Source organism: Apaloderma vittatum, unplaced genomic scaffold (genome assembly GCF_000703405.1).
Source record: "Apaloderma vittatum isolate BGI_N311 unplaced genomic scaffold, ASM70340v1 scaffold16403, whole genome shotgun sequence".
NCBI lineage: Eukaryota > Metazoa > Chordata > Aves > Trogoniformes > Trogonidae > Apaloderma > Apaloderma vittatum.
This window is the reverse complement of record NW_009707622.1, coordinates 1-15745: the sequence shown is the minus strand read 5'-3', so window position 1 is coordinate 15745 and position 15745 is coordinate 1. Positions and strand designations below refer to the sequence as shown.

At 38.7% G+C, this 15745-nt stretch overlaps 1 protein-coding gene across 1 annotated transcript; it reads left to right on the top strand.

Moving 5' to 3' along the window:
- Positions 1-458: 458 nt before the first annotated feature.
- PIWIL1 (piwi-like RNA-mediated gene silencing 1) lies at positions 459-15345 on the top strand (the record flags this gene model as incomplete). The annotated part of the gene is made up of 19 exons (XM_009866281.1): positions 459-539; positions 1652-1787; positions 2381-2506; positions 4043-4257; positions 4786-4907; positions 5557-5637; positions 6017-6214; positions 6617-6728; positions 8453-8573; positions 9208-9325; positions 9487-9601; positions 10077-10264; positions 10847-10919; positions 11273-11473; positions 11779-11882; positions 12365-12435; positions 12954-13107; positions 14094-14219; positions 15175-15345. Coding segments are annotated over exons 1-19 (2513 nt in total), but the record flags the coding sequence as incomplete, so codon positions are not given.
- Positions 15346-15745: the final 400 nt, after the last annotated feature.

Genomic DNA, 15745 nt, shown 5'->3' with positions numbered 1-15745 from the left:
GGGGAGTTTGTACCACTGGGGAGCTGCCCCGGCAGTGAGGTTGATGTGTGCGGTGGGTAAAGTGTGACCTGTGCCTAATGTAATGTAACAGATTAGGCTGGATTGAGGCTCAGGTGTAACTAAAAATTAATGTCAGTAGGCCCTGAGTTACGCTTGTTTGAGGTTGCATATCCTGTCGTGCTGTTCAATCTGCGTGACTTTCATCCCAGCTTCAGGATGGGGGGTGGGCTGTGCCAGTCGATTCAAGCTTGGCTCTAAGAAGCTGTAACTTCCCCACGTTACCAGTGTTAGTGTGGAGATCCAAGAGTAGGGAGTTTTTCAGAGGAGGTTATATTTTACTAAACCAGTTGAAATTAAACAAGGGCAAATGCGATACTACTGCTTGTAATGTTTATTGGAATAAGTATGAGAGAGGATGAAGATTAAATACTAATGTCATAGGTGGTTTGTCTTACAAGATGTCAGGCAGAGCTAGAGCCAGAGCAAGAGGAAAACCTCCAGGACAGGAGACGGCTACTCCTGCTGTAGGAGCTGCGGCTGTAAGTTGGTTCTCTTTTTAATGAGCTCAACTGCTTCCTATTTTAATATGAGCTATATATGTTAGATGATATATGTGTGTATGTACATATTACGTCAGGTGTATAGTTATATTAATGCCTTTTTGTTCAGGAAATTTTTGTGTGGTTACAGACAGGTACTCTTAACACATTTGCCTCTGCTTTAGAACCGGTGCTTAGGGCTTGTTTTGTATATATATGCTTTGGGTCAAACTGTAGCTTGAAAATGGCTGATACTTGTCTTTTGCAGCCATTGCCACATGCCTGGAGACTTTTTTAAGCAGGTCCTCAAATTTGTCGGTTATAAATAATCATCTTCCATTTGAGAATTTGATTAGACTGGAGGAGTGTTCGTAGTCTATTTCTTGCCAGCGTCAGCTGAGTTTAAGTTGTGATAGAAGGTAGTTTACAGTTCTTTTTCTCACCTAGTGAAATGTGTCTGCATTAACAGTAGCACTGATGCACCTCTTGAACCTGGAGCAGAATTTATAGACCTAAGAGACCTGATTACTTCAAACTTGGTCTCTTTGACTTGAATAGAATTGCTAGCAGAAGTCAGAATGTGATATCAGCGTCCTGTGAGTGAAGAGGACAGTAAAGGAAGTGATAAGGCTGAGGTGCTTTACATAGACTGTGAATATTGATATAGTATAAGCGGAGAAAAGTGGTTAATTTTTTTTTTTTTTTTTTTTTTTTACTTTATAGACTGCTACTGCTCTACCACGTAGACTACATGTGTCTCTCTCTGATGGGATTAGTTCTGGAAGCAATTCCAAGAACCTGTTAAACTGAGACAGAGTGCATGCCTAAGCTCTCATTTTCTAGACATTAATATAAACCCTCTTATTCATTATGCAACCTCTTAAAAAAAAAAAACCAAACAACAAAACCCCGACAAATTCTGAATCTCAGTATTTTGGAGTTTGAAGTAACAACTCTTGCTAGTTAATATAGGAAAAACTCCACACTTATGTAACAGTTATACTTGGCTATTTGAGGATTCTGTACTTGGTTAATAAATTTGTTTTGCTGTATTCTTGGAAGTATGCTGTTTCCTGAGTTATAGTAGGAGAAGTTGTACCCAAATGTTGCAGGCTATGCAGGCTTTGCCAAGTCAGCCACCCAGCCGTCAGCAACCGAGTGTTCCTCCACCTGTGCCAGAAGCAGTTGGTGCCCGTGGACGACAGAGGGGCCCTTGCGCTGTTTCACAGAGCCAGAGAAGGCCAGAAGGTTAGAAAGGGTGAAAAAGTTCATTGCACACAAGAGCAAGTGTTTTGAAGAGAGTGTAATTTTCTAGCCTGTATTTCTAATTTATCTTTGCAAAGTGAGAGTTTGTTACTAAGATTTGGAAAAGTTCACCCTACGTACCTTAGGATGATGGTATTTTCATTCTAAGTCGTGGTATAACAACTAGAAATTTTCAAAACTACCTTAAGTGTCCTCTACTCCACCAATACCTGTATTTCATTATTTTTCTTGAAGTTTAATAAGGAAATTAAACTCTCTTACCTGTTTGACATCACAATGTAGTTAAACATTTTGGTGCCAGATGGAGCTGTAGTGAAAGATCTGCTGGCATGGAAGGTTTACAGCTCCTTTTTTGTCTGGCGAATGGGCTGTTCTATTTGCTTACTAGTTACCTGTTGGTAATTCTTCAGAAGTTAATACCTGTTACATAGCAAAAGCTGAAACTTTACATTTAGTGATTTGTTTTTCATTAATATATATATGTATATGACGTTCAACATTGAATTGTGTTTGATTCTTACCTGCAAATATGACTTGATTGTAATTCTTCCTCCTCCTCAAATTTCAAAATACAGGATTACAGATTTCTGCGGGACTTCAGGAATTGTCTATATCAGATAGGGGTGGACGTCGTGGAGATTCCCATGACCTCGGGGTGGCTACTCGGCAGGCCATAGAACATGTTCAAGAATCAAAAACTGGTATGTTCAGGTTAGACTACAGGCATATAAGCAAGTTGAAATGAAAAAATTGTTTTGGTTTATTTCTGCTATTAGTATTCCCTAGAGAGCAGAGTAAAATAATCTTGATTGTGTGCTAGTCAGAGATGGAAGTTGCTCTTAATACCTGAAGAGGAATGGTAAGGTCACGTGTCTGATGGCAGAGTACTTGAGACAGAAGTGTAGCATTTCAATTTGCAGCTGTTTAGACATAAGAAATGTCCATGCAGGAGTCCTGATGTCCATGCAGGAGTCTTCAGGAGTGTAGGTTTGCTTCTAGAAGTAATGATTTGTAACACGTTGACATAACAAAATTTGGAAAGGTTTTCTAACGGATGTAGAATTTGAGCCTTCTTCCGAAGAAACTTTTTAGTTTGAGACCGATACGCTTCTTTCCTTTCAGTGAAATCATGCATATGAAGAGAAGTAAAAGCAGGCTGTTGTGATGGTCCTGCTTTCTTGCTAGAACACAGTACTTTTTAGTGTTCAACAGTGCAGGTTCAGTGGTGATGAGAGTTCTGTATTGCAGGTGACACTGAGACAACATAACAGCAACTGTAGTTGACTTTTGCTGAATTGAATGATAGCTGGAGCGTGCCCCAGGCCCTGGAATGGTAGGGCTTAGTTCTGCTCAAGCTGCTTTGGGCCAGCAACAGTATAGTTGTTGTCTTTCTCACCTGGATTTTCTGTCAAGAGCTATGCTTATGCTGGATCACAGCTCGTTGTACTTTGTAGGTATTGCTGGCCTGTTATTTTTTCTTCATAGCATTGCACAGTTTTCTAGTATAAAATATATGCTTTATATGTGTTTAGGATGTTTTTATTTTTGTCTAGAGTGTTGTATTTCAGATGGGAAAAATGGATAATGAAACCACAATTAAAATGAATCATCTGTAATTGTTTGTAGTGTGTATTTTTTGTACTAGACTTGTGTCTTTAAGTCTAAAAGAAATTGAAATGAGACATGAAAAGAATGAGAAGAAATAGTTTAAGTGATCTGGGCCTAATTCTCACTTTTGTGGATGTTTTCTGTTTGCTTGCTTGCTTGTTTGGAAAATCTTGAAATGCCAAGAGAAATGTCATCTTACCACACAAGAATGGGAATGTGGATATATATCTAGTGATGGATAATTTGTTACTGTTTGTTCTATGTTTTTGGTTCAGGTAAAGAAAGAATAATTTGTCTGTAAAGAAAGTTTATGTTTGGGTGAAAATTCACCTCTCTAGTGCCTTGTACTATTCCTTTGGAAAACAGGTTACTGGTCTAAATGGTTACGTCATCTGGTGCACGAGTTTTCCTGGCAGCTGAAGGAGTTACAAAAAGCTTTAATCAGCAGGTCTATGATAACACTGTGCCCAGGCGAGCATTTCCTATTTACTGTGGTAGAACAGTCACAGGACACTACTGACCTCTTACCTTTGTCTGAATGCCTCAGTTTTAAAAAATTTCTCAAAGCTGTTGAATACTATCAACTGTTAAAATTTTGTAACTACGAAGATGTTTGCCTCTCATTTTAGGCTCTTCAGGTGTAATGATACAGTTAATGGCAAATTACTTTTGTTTGACATCTCGACCCCAGTGGGCTTTGTATCAGTACCATATTGACTATAGTCCTGAGATGGAAGCACGCCGTCTTCGATCAGCTTTGCTCTTTCGGCATGAAGACCTAATTGGAAAGACACATGCGTTCAATGGTTCGATATTATTCTTGCCAAAAAGACTGAAGAATAAGGTGTGACACAAGAATGCTATTTAATTTTTTTAGTTCAGCTTGCTTTTTATGATGCTTCTTATTCGTTACTGGTCTGAGTGAATTTAGAGAATTGATGTCCCAGGAGCAACGTGTGGTTGGGTTGATTATACTAGCACAAGTTAATTTACTTGTGTAGAGAAATTTGGTAATAAACTTCTGGTTCTAATGCTTAGGTTCTGCAGGCTAGAATAATCCTCTGCACAGAACTGGACAGTCCAGACAGTAGTTTTCCTTTAGTTTTCTTTCTGCTTATATCCTTTCATAACTTCTTTATTTTAATACCCAACATAACTGAAAAGGTGGATATATTGGTGTAAGTGGCAAGAGTTTGGTAGTGGGGCCCCGGGGTGGCCCCTCTGTAGTTTACAGTCCTTGTAGGAAATCAAGCCTCTGTTTCAGCTGAGTCTTGAATTATTAATCCTTAGAATCTTAATGTACAAGTCCAATTTGATATTAATGGAGCAAAGTCCAGCTTCTAGTTTTATTAACCTAACTTCACTTTCTCAGGTTACTGAAGTGTTTAGTAGGACTCGAAATGGAGAGGATGTTAAGATAACAATCACGTTGACTAATGAGTTGCCACCTTCTTCACCTACATGTCTGCAATTTTACAACATCATTTTCAGAAGGTTTGCTGTCCTTGTTATAAGAAGTCATTATAAAAATACCTGATTTAAGTTTTTCCTTTCCAAAGAATGGCCTACAATTCAATATGACAAATGTAAATGTTTTAAGCCTTTGTAGCTACTGCTGCTATGTGGCCAACCACAGCTGGCAATATTTTAACGTGCAGTTTCCAGCATGTGTTAGTGTGAAATTAATTCATACCTTTTCCCTGAGGAGACAGATTCACACTGGAGTGCTGGCTGTTGTAGGCAGTTAGTCCTGTTGCTGCCTTCCTTTTGTGTCAGTGGATTTGCCTCTTAAAGCGAACAGTAGTGCAGCACCTTGAACCGACAAATTACTTATTTTGCTGTAGTCTTTCAATTTAATCTTGGTGCTTGGGTGACAGGATTCATCTGAAATGTAGCTTTATTTAGACTGCTCTCTTCAAGTGGCGGGGGAAGGGTTGGGTTGCATGCTAACTTACTCTTAGCCCTTTAATGGTCATTAATCGGTGTCCATGACCTTTCTAAATTGAGTTTAATGAAACATGCACATTCATGACTGATCTTGTCAGATAAACAAAAACTGAGGTTGTGGAGAGGGATGGGACTATGCATAGTTTAATAAAGTGGATAATAATGGTTAATGACATCCATATATTTCAACTTCTAGGCTTTTGAAGATGTTGAATTTGCAGCAAATTGGTCGTAATTATTACAACCCCAGTGACCCAGTCAGCATCCCTAATCACAGGTTTGGTAAAAAGGACACTGAGATTTAGAAGATAAACTATTGGTCTTTTTCTGTTGAAGTGTCTTGAACACCTGTGCCCTTTATGTGTAAGGTGTTTAAGACTAATAGCATGAAACGGATTTCTGAGGTTTTGAGGTATCCTTTCTTTCATTTCTGTTATATTGCTACATCTTTTTAGTAACCTTTTATCTTGACTAAAGATACCTGCATGCAAAATATTTTTAGTTTTGTTAACTTTGAGGAGCTTGTTTATATTTGGGTAAGGGTTTCTTTGAGTCAGGATTGCTTTCTAGTGTCTGGGAAGGTGGACAGAAATAACTCAAAGGCTGAGAATAAAGATGCTTTAAAGCATTAAGTTCTTTATGTTCTCTTCTGACAGGTTGATTGTTTGGCCGGGCTTCACGAGCTCTATCCTCCAGTATGAGGAAAGGATTATGTTATGTGTAGATGTGAGCTATAAGATTCTGCGCAGTGAAACAGTGTTGGATTTTATGTACAGTCTGTATTACCAGGTTGAAGAGCAAAGATTTAAAGATGCCTGTACTAAAGAGCTGATAGGTTTAGTTGTTCTTACCAAGTAAGTCTCTTTGCACTCTTGTTGTCTTGGAGATCTGTTTATTTCTTTGGATGTTTTGTGTCCTGAAGTATACAATGAAGCATCAGAAAGCATGAAAACTATATTGTTGTCAAGCCAGCGAACTAGTGGAGGTGACAGCATTTAAGCATTAACAAAAGCAGGAATTAGTACCGGATTAGTTCTGTTTTCATTTGATTTTATTATATGGTAGCATTTACTGGAATGGATAGCATGTTATAATTGACAACTTGAAGTTACTGCTGCTCATAGGAGCAAAAGTTTCAACTTAACTGCTATTAACTTTTTCTTTTAATTTTAACTCTAATATAAAAGAAATAAAATTGCAGGATGAAAACAAAAAAAAGCATAAAAAATCTCAAACTGATTAAATTGTTTATTTAGGTACAATAATAGGACATACAGAATTGACGGCATCGACTGGGATGCCAATCCACAGTGTACTTTTAGAAAAGCCGATGGTTCTGAGATCAGCTTCGTGGACTACTACAAAAAGGTATGGAAGCTTAACTGTCAATGTGGATGCTGTGCTTTAACTTGAAACATTAGAATGTTGTTAGAGGTTTACTTGTGATGCATGGATTTGTAATTCTTAATTTTTTTTAGTAGAATTTTATTTTTAACAGATACTATATAATCTGAGAGCAGTAAGTAACCTACATAGCATGATTTGTCCATCACAATGAGTCAGGGAGAAATGCCCAGAGGCTGTCATAGATGAACAAGGAGCTCCTGGGAAAACACAGAAAGGGAGCATATTGAAATAGAGGTAGGGACAGGTGATCTGGGAGGAAAAAGGAGACCTGCAGGAATGAGGTTAGGAATGCCAAAGCCCAACTACAATTGAATCTGACCCGGCATGTTAAAGGCAGCTGGAAGGGTTTCTACAAGTACATGAGTGATCAAAGAAAAACTAGGGAAAATTTGACTGCACAGCTGTGAATAAGGCAGGGCCCCCGTGGCACAGGCTGTGGGCGTAAACAAGATACTGAATGCTGCCTTTGCCTCAGTCTTCACAGGCAAGACCACCATTCAGGATTCCCAGGCCCCAGGGAGTAGTCTGGAGCAAGGAGGACCTACCCTTGGTACAAGAGAATCAGGTCGAGGGATACTTAATCAAATGAGATAGATGTAGGTCGATGGGCCCTGATGGGTTGCACCTACAGGTAACTGAGGCACCTGGCTCATGTCATTGTGAGGCCACTGTCAGTAATCTTTGAATGCTGGTAGCGATAGGGAAAAGTGCCTGATGACTTCTCTGAAATGACTGGTTTGGCAGATGAGGAGAGAGCTGTGGGTGTTGTCTGCCTGGATGCCGATAAGGCTTTTAACACTGTCTCTCGTAAGATCCTCATGGAGGAGCTGATGCCGTGTGGGCTGGATGAGCAGCCAGTGGGGTGATTGAAAGCTGGCTGAGCAGCCAGGCCCAGGGGGTGGGGGTTGGTGGCACCGTGTGTAGCTGGAGTCCAGTGGTGTATGCCAGCGGTCAGTACTGGGTCCAGTTGTTTTTAATGTCTTTAATAACGATTTGGATGGTGGGGTGCAGGGTACCCTCAGCAAGTTCTCTTGAAAGAAATTACTCTTTGCTGCATCTTGGTTCTTTGAAACAAAGTTTCCGTATGTCTTTCATAGCTTAATATTCTCTGCCATTGAGACCTGCCACTGGAATTGTGAAATCTTTCTGCACATCAGTTTCAACTGTAAATCACAATGAGACTCAATAAACTAGAAGCCAAATTTATCATTTATAAACTCCATGCTAAACTAGAACGGATAATATAAATGTTCTCTGCCTTCTTGCCTTTGCTGTGATCTTTTTTGTTTTTAAATGCTGTCCTTTGGGTTGTTTCTTAGGTGTGGTTCTTTTTAGTAAATGAGAAAGTTTAACTAATGAAGTACATTTGTTGACTGTCAGCTAGTGTCCTTTTTGTGGTTTTCTTTCTTTTTTTCTTGCCTGAAGCAAGGCAGAAACGTTTCTGTTGTTTCTTAGAAGTCAATAATTTGATGGCACCAATAGAGGGAATAGTGCTTTCCTGTTCGGCCTTTTCTGACAAAACCAGTTCGTACCAAATTAGATATGCTAACTGAAGAAAATTGCCGGTTGCTTTTGTTTTGCTTTTCTTTATTTTATGAAAAATACTCATTTTCTAAAGTGAGCATTATTGTTAAGAAACTGTTTGTTATTAATAAGCTGACATACAATGTATATTTCTAATACAGCAATATAATCAAGAAATTACGGACTTGAACCAGCCTGTCTTGATCAGTCAGTTTAGGAAGAGGAGAGGAAGCATCGTGCCAGGACCTGTGGTTCTAATTCCAGAGCTGTGCTTCCTAACAGGTACTGTTGCTTTTTTTTTTAGTATTAAAACATCTGTCAAACCATAATGCCTACCGAAACTGGAATTTTGACAGCAGCCTCTTGTCAAGTTAAGTAGAAATACTTTCTTTGTATAAATGTGAGCTTAGAAGTAAGTTCTGTAGCCAAAAGTTTAGATATTTAAACACAACTGAAAAGTTCAAAGGGTTTTGATGTTGCGTAAAATTTGTGTGGTGTTCAACATTGGCCCACTGATAACTTGTAGAGTTTTTTGGTGGTAGAACTTCTGTTGAAGAAGAAAAATCTATTGTAAATGGATAACTTTGTAAAATATATAAATACGTATTGGCTTCTGAGATACTTACTTTGCAGTAGTAGTACCTGTCCATCTGGGCACTCTTACTTTGCTTTGGAGATGTAAATAAAGTGCTGCATGTCTTGTGTGGTTTCCTCTCAAGTGCAAAAATCCAGATTTTTTTTTTTTTTCCTATGCAGATGGGGATGTTTGTACAGAGAGCAACTAAAAATCTTGATTACTACTAACACCACATCGTGTGTTTGCAGTACAGGCATAGCTGATCTGCAATGACTTGTAGGGTTACTTTTCTTAGTCCTTCTCCTAACTTTTACTAAGAAAATATTTTTCTGTTAACAGGATTGACTGAGAAGATGCGTAATGATTTTACTATGATGAAAGACTTGTCTGTTCATACACGACTCTCACCTGAGCAAAGAAAACAGGAAATTGGAAGACTTATTAACTACATCCAGAAGTATGCTACCTTCGTATTTTCTGTACTTCTTGGTCCTGAAAAATTTGTATGATAAATTTCTTTCTTGCAACAAAACTTTGGAAATCTTACTGGTTTGCAAAAAGAAAAGTCTCGGCAAGAACAAATTTCTTTGTTTTAATTAAAATCTTGTTTTTAAACAGAGATGACAGCGTTCAGAAGGAGCTCCGAGACTGGGGTTTAAGCTTTGGTTCTGATTTATTATCCTTTAAGGGAAGAGTTGTTCAAGGAGAAAAGATCTTTCAGTTGGGAAGTACGGTAAATAAAACAGCTTCTAAAATCTTTTGGATCTCTCACTGATGAAGCAAGTTCTTAGCAAAGGGGAATACTGTTTGTTGATTTATAAATGAAGGATGGAGTGAAAATGTTACAGACAAGTCTTTGTCCAAACAGGGGCCTTGTAAACTTCTTAAATTGTTGACAATAAACCCCTGAATGTTTTTCTGGCTTGTGTTACAATAGTGTCTTCCTCGCAAAACAGTCCCTCTGGCTAAACAGGCATTTCAGATACACAAACTAGGATAATTATTGCATAATTATGAATGAAACTTTTGAAAAGTGTAGGACATCTTAAAGGGCTAGGTAAAGCTTATTTTACATTAGTGACAATAGCAATAAAAGAACAGATAAAAATTAAGCCATTTATTACAGTCTGTTTTGCAAGTGTATTGGGAAGTAGCTGAGGCATAGCTTGTTTGGTAGGTGTTGACTTTCTACCATCTCTTATTTACAGTTTGATTACAATCCTATGTTTGCTGATTGGTCAAAGGAAACTAGAGGAGCTCCCTTAATTTGTGCAAAGCCTCTGGACAACTGGTTATTAATATACACGAGGCGCAACTATGACGTTGCTAATACCTTACTGCAAAATCTGTCTAAAGTCGCACCATCTATGGGGATCCGAATGAGCAAGGCAACCATGTAAGTGTCTTCAGAAAGCTGATGGAGAAACCGTCGTGTGCTTCCGGAGGTGTATCCGTTAGCACGCTGAGGCTGGTCAGTGGGGACATGGTACAGTATGTCACACTACCAACTCCTGTCAGATTTTTAATCAAAGTTGCTTTTGGTGCAAATTGTTCCATTTTCTCTGATGACTGGCTTTCGTATCATTGTATTTGCAAGAGATTTCGCTGGGGTTGAAGCTGCCAAAACCAAACAGTTTTAGACATAGGTCATTGAGCAAAACTTTCTCAAGTGGATCTATATTTAATACAAGAAGGAATATGCATTTTATTGTTGACTTTGGATGCATTCTTTGTTCTCATTACAAGTATCTTCCTTTGAGTACCCAGGCTTGCTTTTGACTTTGAATTTCATTGCTCTTGGAAGCCCGAATTGAGGATGATTCCTCTTAATCTCAAAAATATCTGAATATTTTATGTTTATTAATAGCTATAAATGTACAGTTGATGCAGTACTGATGCATAATGAACGTTTGTTTTTGCTGAAGTTTCAGTAGCTGTTAGTGGGTTTTTTTCCTGTGTTTTTATTCTTCCTGTTCAGGATTGAAGTAGATGATAGAACAGAAGCTTACTTAAGGGCTTTACAGCAAAGTATTACCGCTGACACAAACATAGTAAGTATTTGAATCCTTATTTTTAAATCATGTTAATCTCTTTACATTGATGTTTTAAGACTACTGGGATTAATTCTCAGAAAGAAAACTCTTGGCTTCTGAGTATCTACTCCATACCCACGCATACTCCTGTTCATACCCCACGCTAACTATGAATATCCTTCTGGTCAGGAGCCTGCGTACTTGGCTCTGAAGTTTAGGTACTGAAACTTCCCAGGCATTTCTTTCTCTGAACACTCGGGTGTTTCTTTTGAGCATAAGAAACTTTTCGTAAAGAATTAACAGCTGTTATGAAAATCTGAGAATGTAGCATCTTAAAACAACGTGGTTTTTCGTTTTTTTTTCTTCCAAAGGTAGTTTGTGTTTTGTCTAGTGCCCGAAAAGATAAATACGATGCCATCAAGAAATACTTATGTACGGATTGTCCCGTTCCAAGTCAGTGTTTGCTTGCTCGCAGTTTGAGCAAGCCTCAGACTGCTCTGTCCATTGTAACAAAAATAGCCCTACAAATGAATTGTAAAATGGGTGGAGAACTTTGGAGTGTTGAGATCCCAGTAAGTAATTTTTTTTTTTAAATGGTAACTGTTTTCTTTGTTGTGCCTTATTTAAAAATCAAGCCTTCTTCCCTAAAAAAGAAAATTGAGTATTCTGTGTAACTTGTTTTGTGTCTCTAAGAAGAGGTGTGATGTTACACATGACCCAAGACATTTAATTCAAGAATCCAGTGCTTGTGGTTTACTGAGGTGTCCTGAAACCATACAGCTTATGTCATGTTCTTGTGACCCTATAGGCTGGAAAGGACAGGTGCTTTGGCATGTCGTCTTCTACTAACACATGTTCTGTGTTGATTCCTTCTAAGCTGAAACAGGTGATGATTGTGGGAATTGATGTTTACCACGACACTGTATCTGGAAAGCGGTCAATTGCAGGATTTGTTGCTAGCCTGAATCAAACAATGACACGGTAAGATTTGAATGCCAAAGTTAAAAAAAAAAAAAGAATCTTTATATTTTCTTAACTGAAAAAATAGTTTGCATGTGACAGGCCATCGTGAAAGTGTCCAAACTGATTTACTGTACATTGTTAATTATATATCGAGAATTATTCTTTCTACGGCATCCCTTAAGGAGTAGCCTTGTCCTTCTTCCACCGTGTTTGGGAGAGGGGTCGGATCGGAATAAGGACTGGGATGAAGAGAGGGCATTGGTGTGATGGGCTTTTCTGCATTTTGAGTTGACTGTGTGAAAGTTTATTGATTGAGAGGACTTGCATGCGGTGCTACCGCAGGGGCTTTGCAAGGGCAGTATTCTCATAGTGCACTTAACGTTTGCTTGACTGCCTTGACCCGTGATGGCCATGAAGACTTAAGTTCTCACAGCCATTTTAAAAATGCCGTTGAAGTAAGCCTGGGAAATGCTTTGAAGGTCATCTTTTGTTCTTCACAGGTGGTTCTCCCGCTGTGCTGTTCAGGGTCGTGGGCAGGAACTTGTGGATGGGCTCAAAACCTGCATGCAAAGTAAGGGAAATCTTTCTGCTCTCCTTGAGTCAGAACGAAGGAATGACAGTCTACCTTCCTCAAAACACTGCCTCAGCTGCCTTGAGGGAGGGTGTTACCAGCCTGCGCTTACATAAAAACGGACTAAAAATACACTTGTAAACATTGCTGAAAATTAATAGCATTTTGTGTACATTCTTTCATTGATTCTCACATTTCTTAACAGTAAATAAGTACTACTTATCAGTATGCTTCACAGAATGCTTTAAAGGAGACAGATTTAAGGGATGACAGGTCCTTGCTGTGGGAGAGGCCAGCAGAGTATATAATCTCTTTAGCTTCTTCTTAATGTTGGTACACAGGTAAACCAGAAACCTTCTTGTAGGTAACAGTTGTCTATCATGATGCAGGTTTTGGCTTACTGAAAGATTGAGGTTTCAAAATTTACTGCCATTTTTCCAGTAATAAAAATCCATTTCTGTTTTGGAATGAATTGTTATTGCAACTAACAGCTTTTACTCTTTCTATCTTTTCTTAAGCTGCTTTAAGAGACTGGTTCAAATGGAATAAGTATTTGCCCTCTCGTATTATTGTGTATCGTGATGGTGTAGGAGATGGACAGCTAAGTACTCTGGTTGATTATGAAGTGCCTCAGTTTCTGGATTGCTTGAAGAGTGTTGGTAAAGACTACAAGTAAGTCCACCCATGCTGGTTTTTATATTACAAGAGAACTACACACTGGGATATGAAGCGTGTGTGATCTTTTCATCCTTACTTATTTTTACTTGAGCTCAGGTAACTATTTTTCTGATGTTTATGTGACCTGAGATGCCCAACTTGTAATATATAGGAAAAGTTTTTACTACATGCACCAAATGAGTATTCAGTACACACTAGTATACACATAAATTCTTGAGGCATATGGTAATTAATACTTTTTTCCAACTGGTCACTTCTGAAATGATTATCTGTTGTCCAGTCACTTATGTTCTGCAGAATTTTCAACATTCTGCATTACAACTTAACTGCTGAGACTTGGTTTCTTAATCTGCTCTGAAAAGCGAAAGTACTTCCTGACACTGCAGGCAAGCAGAGCACAAAACAAGTTACAGCTGGTAGGAATTCAAGTGCTTACTTTTGTTTCGCTTCTCTTAATGGCTTGCTCTTCACTACTGTGTCAAATCACGGTGTTTTTCATGTGAAAAGATGAGCTAGAGAGATAGTAGAAATCAGGTCTGTATTTGAAAGATCCCTTTTTGGTCTGTTTTGTGTCTCCCTATGAAGGTAAAGATAAGCTCGATTGGTGAGAAATAGTGTCAAAGTTGCACCTGAAACTAAAAATCTGAAGTTACGAATTTACGCTATCCTTGGATGGATTTAAAAGCTGTCTAGATATCATGCTCAGAGACATGTTTTAGAGGTGGACCTGGTAGAGTTAGAGAATGGTTGGACTTGATCTTAAAGGTCTTTTCCAACCATAAGGATTCCATGATTCTGTGTCCAGTTTAATGTAAAGCACTGAATTAGTGAAGACATATGTGTGAAATTAATGCCCCAGAGAACTTTAAAATTGCTTCTAATTTGAAGCTGTAGAGATTCTGCACCTGAAATACTCTCAGTACAGTTTTTAAGGATAGGGGCTTTATTAAAAATATTTATTCTGTTTTCATTTATTTTAGTCCAAAACTTACTGTGATAGTTGTGAAGAAACGAGTGAGTACCAGGTTCTTTTCCAAGAGTGGTGGAGCACTTCAAAACCCACCCCCTGGTACTGTTGTTGATGTGGAGGTTACCAGACCAGAATGGTAAGTAGGTAGAGAAGTAACAAGTTTGCTGGCCACTTGATAGTAAAGGAATTATATCCTGTGAGACTGTGAGATCAAGTAGAAGAATATTTTCTGTGTGTCTGTACTCTTGAAAAGAGATCATTGTGAATGTGTAGATGAAAGAAATGAACAAGCTTAAATTGTGAATTAATTGTGCAGTATTTCATGGTTTCCAATTGATAAGATTCCCTAACAGTCCTTAACTGAAATAAGATTCTGTCTGGATGTAGTGTTGACATCTTGCATAAATTTTGTTACTTTGTAAGGGTGCTTTTTATAAGCAGGTGTTGCAAGTTATTCTTTGGTGTTTAGGAAGTCAGTAGAAGAAGACTTGGAATTGTACAATATGTGTGTAGGTAAAGCATGCACACAGGTCTCACTGAGGTCACTTGCTCACGGTTTATGTTGGATATCCTTGCAAGTTGCAGTGACACTCGGGTCAGGTGTGTGGGAATTGCCAAGGCACATGATGAAATGTTTGACTTCAGTCAAGGATGCACGTAGAGAAGGACGCAGTTGTCTGCTGCAGCGTGCGGTTCCGATATGGGAAGTCTTGCCTTTCTTTTCAGGAGTGTTATACCAATTTGCTGCAGGTATTCCAAGTGCTGTGATGGGTCACAAGCATCCAAACGTGGCTCAGGCTGCTCAAGTAAATGAGTGTAGGCTCAGTGATGTCGTAGGCAGGAGGAGAACTGTGATGAATGGTGAAAGATCTTCACCGTCTTAAGACCTGCTCCACAGAGCATCTCCTGGCCTTTTAGAAATAGAGGAAACTGATTATTTTGTGACCAAAGCATGGGTGTACTTGTTCAATATGCAACGAGTGACTTGAAGAGAATAACTAAGAGAATAACATTTGTGGGGATTTGTGTTTTTCTAAGAAAAGCAGCCCTTTCTGTGTGAGACTTCTGGGGTTTTGGTTTTTCTATTACAGGTATGATTTCTTCATTGTGAGTCAGGCAGTGAGACATGGCTGTATTGCACCCACTCATTATAACGTAATTTATGACACGAGCAGACTGAAACCAGATCATATACAACGTTTAACCTACAAACTTTGCCACATGTACTATAACTGGTCGGTAAGTATTTCCTCTGGGAAATGGTAATATTTTTCTTCTATGACTGTACATCTCTATAGTGTAACGACGTGCAAGAAGGTAGAAAAAATTATCCTCAAAGCACTCGTGCACATCCAAAAAGCCTGCAAGTCTGCCTCTGACCTAGAGTGGTTGTTGGAGAACTGGACATTTTATAGTAGTGTGATCTTCCTAAAGTCTGAAGATTACTTTAATTTCTATTGTTTTGTGTATTATTGCCAAATTCTGTGTCAAAAGGAAAACTTGTTGTTGTTTCCTACCTGCAGAAATACTTATTCTTTGTGTGGAGACCTAACTGTGTTCCTCCGTTTCCCTTGGAGCTTTTTCTGTTGCATAGCAAGACCAGCACACAGCCAGCTCCTGCCTGTGGGGCGCTTAGATTTGTCCATTTAGCAATGAGAACTA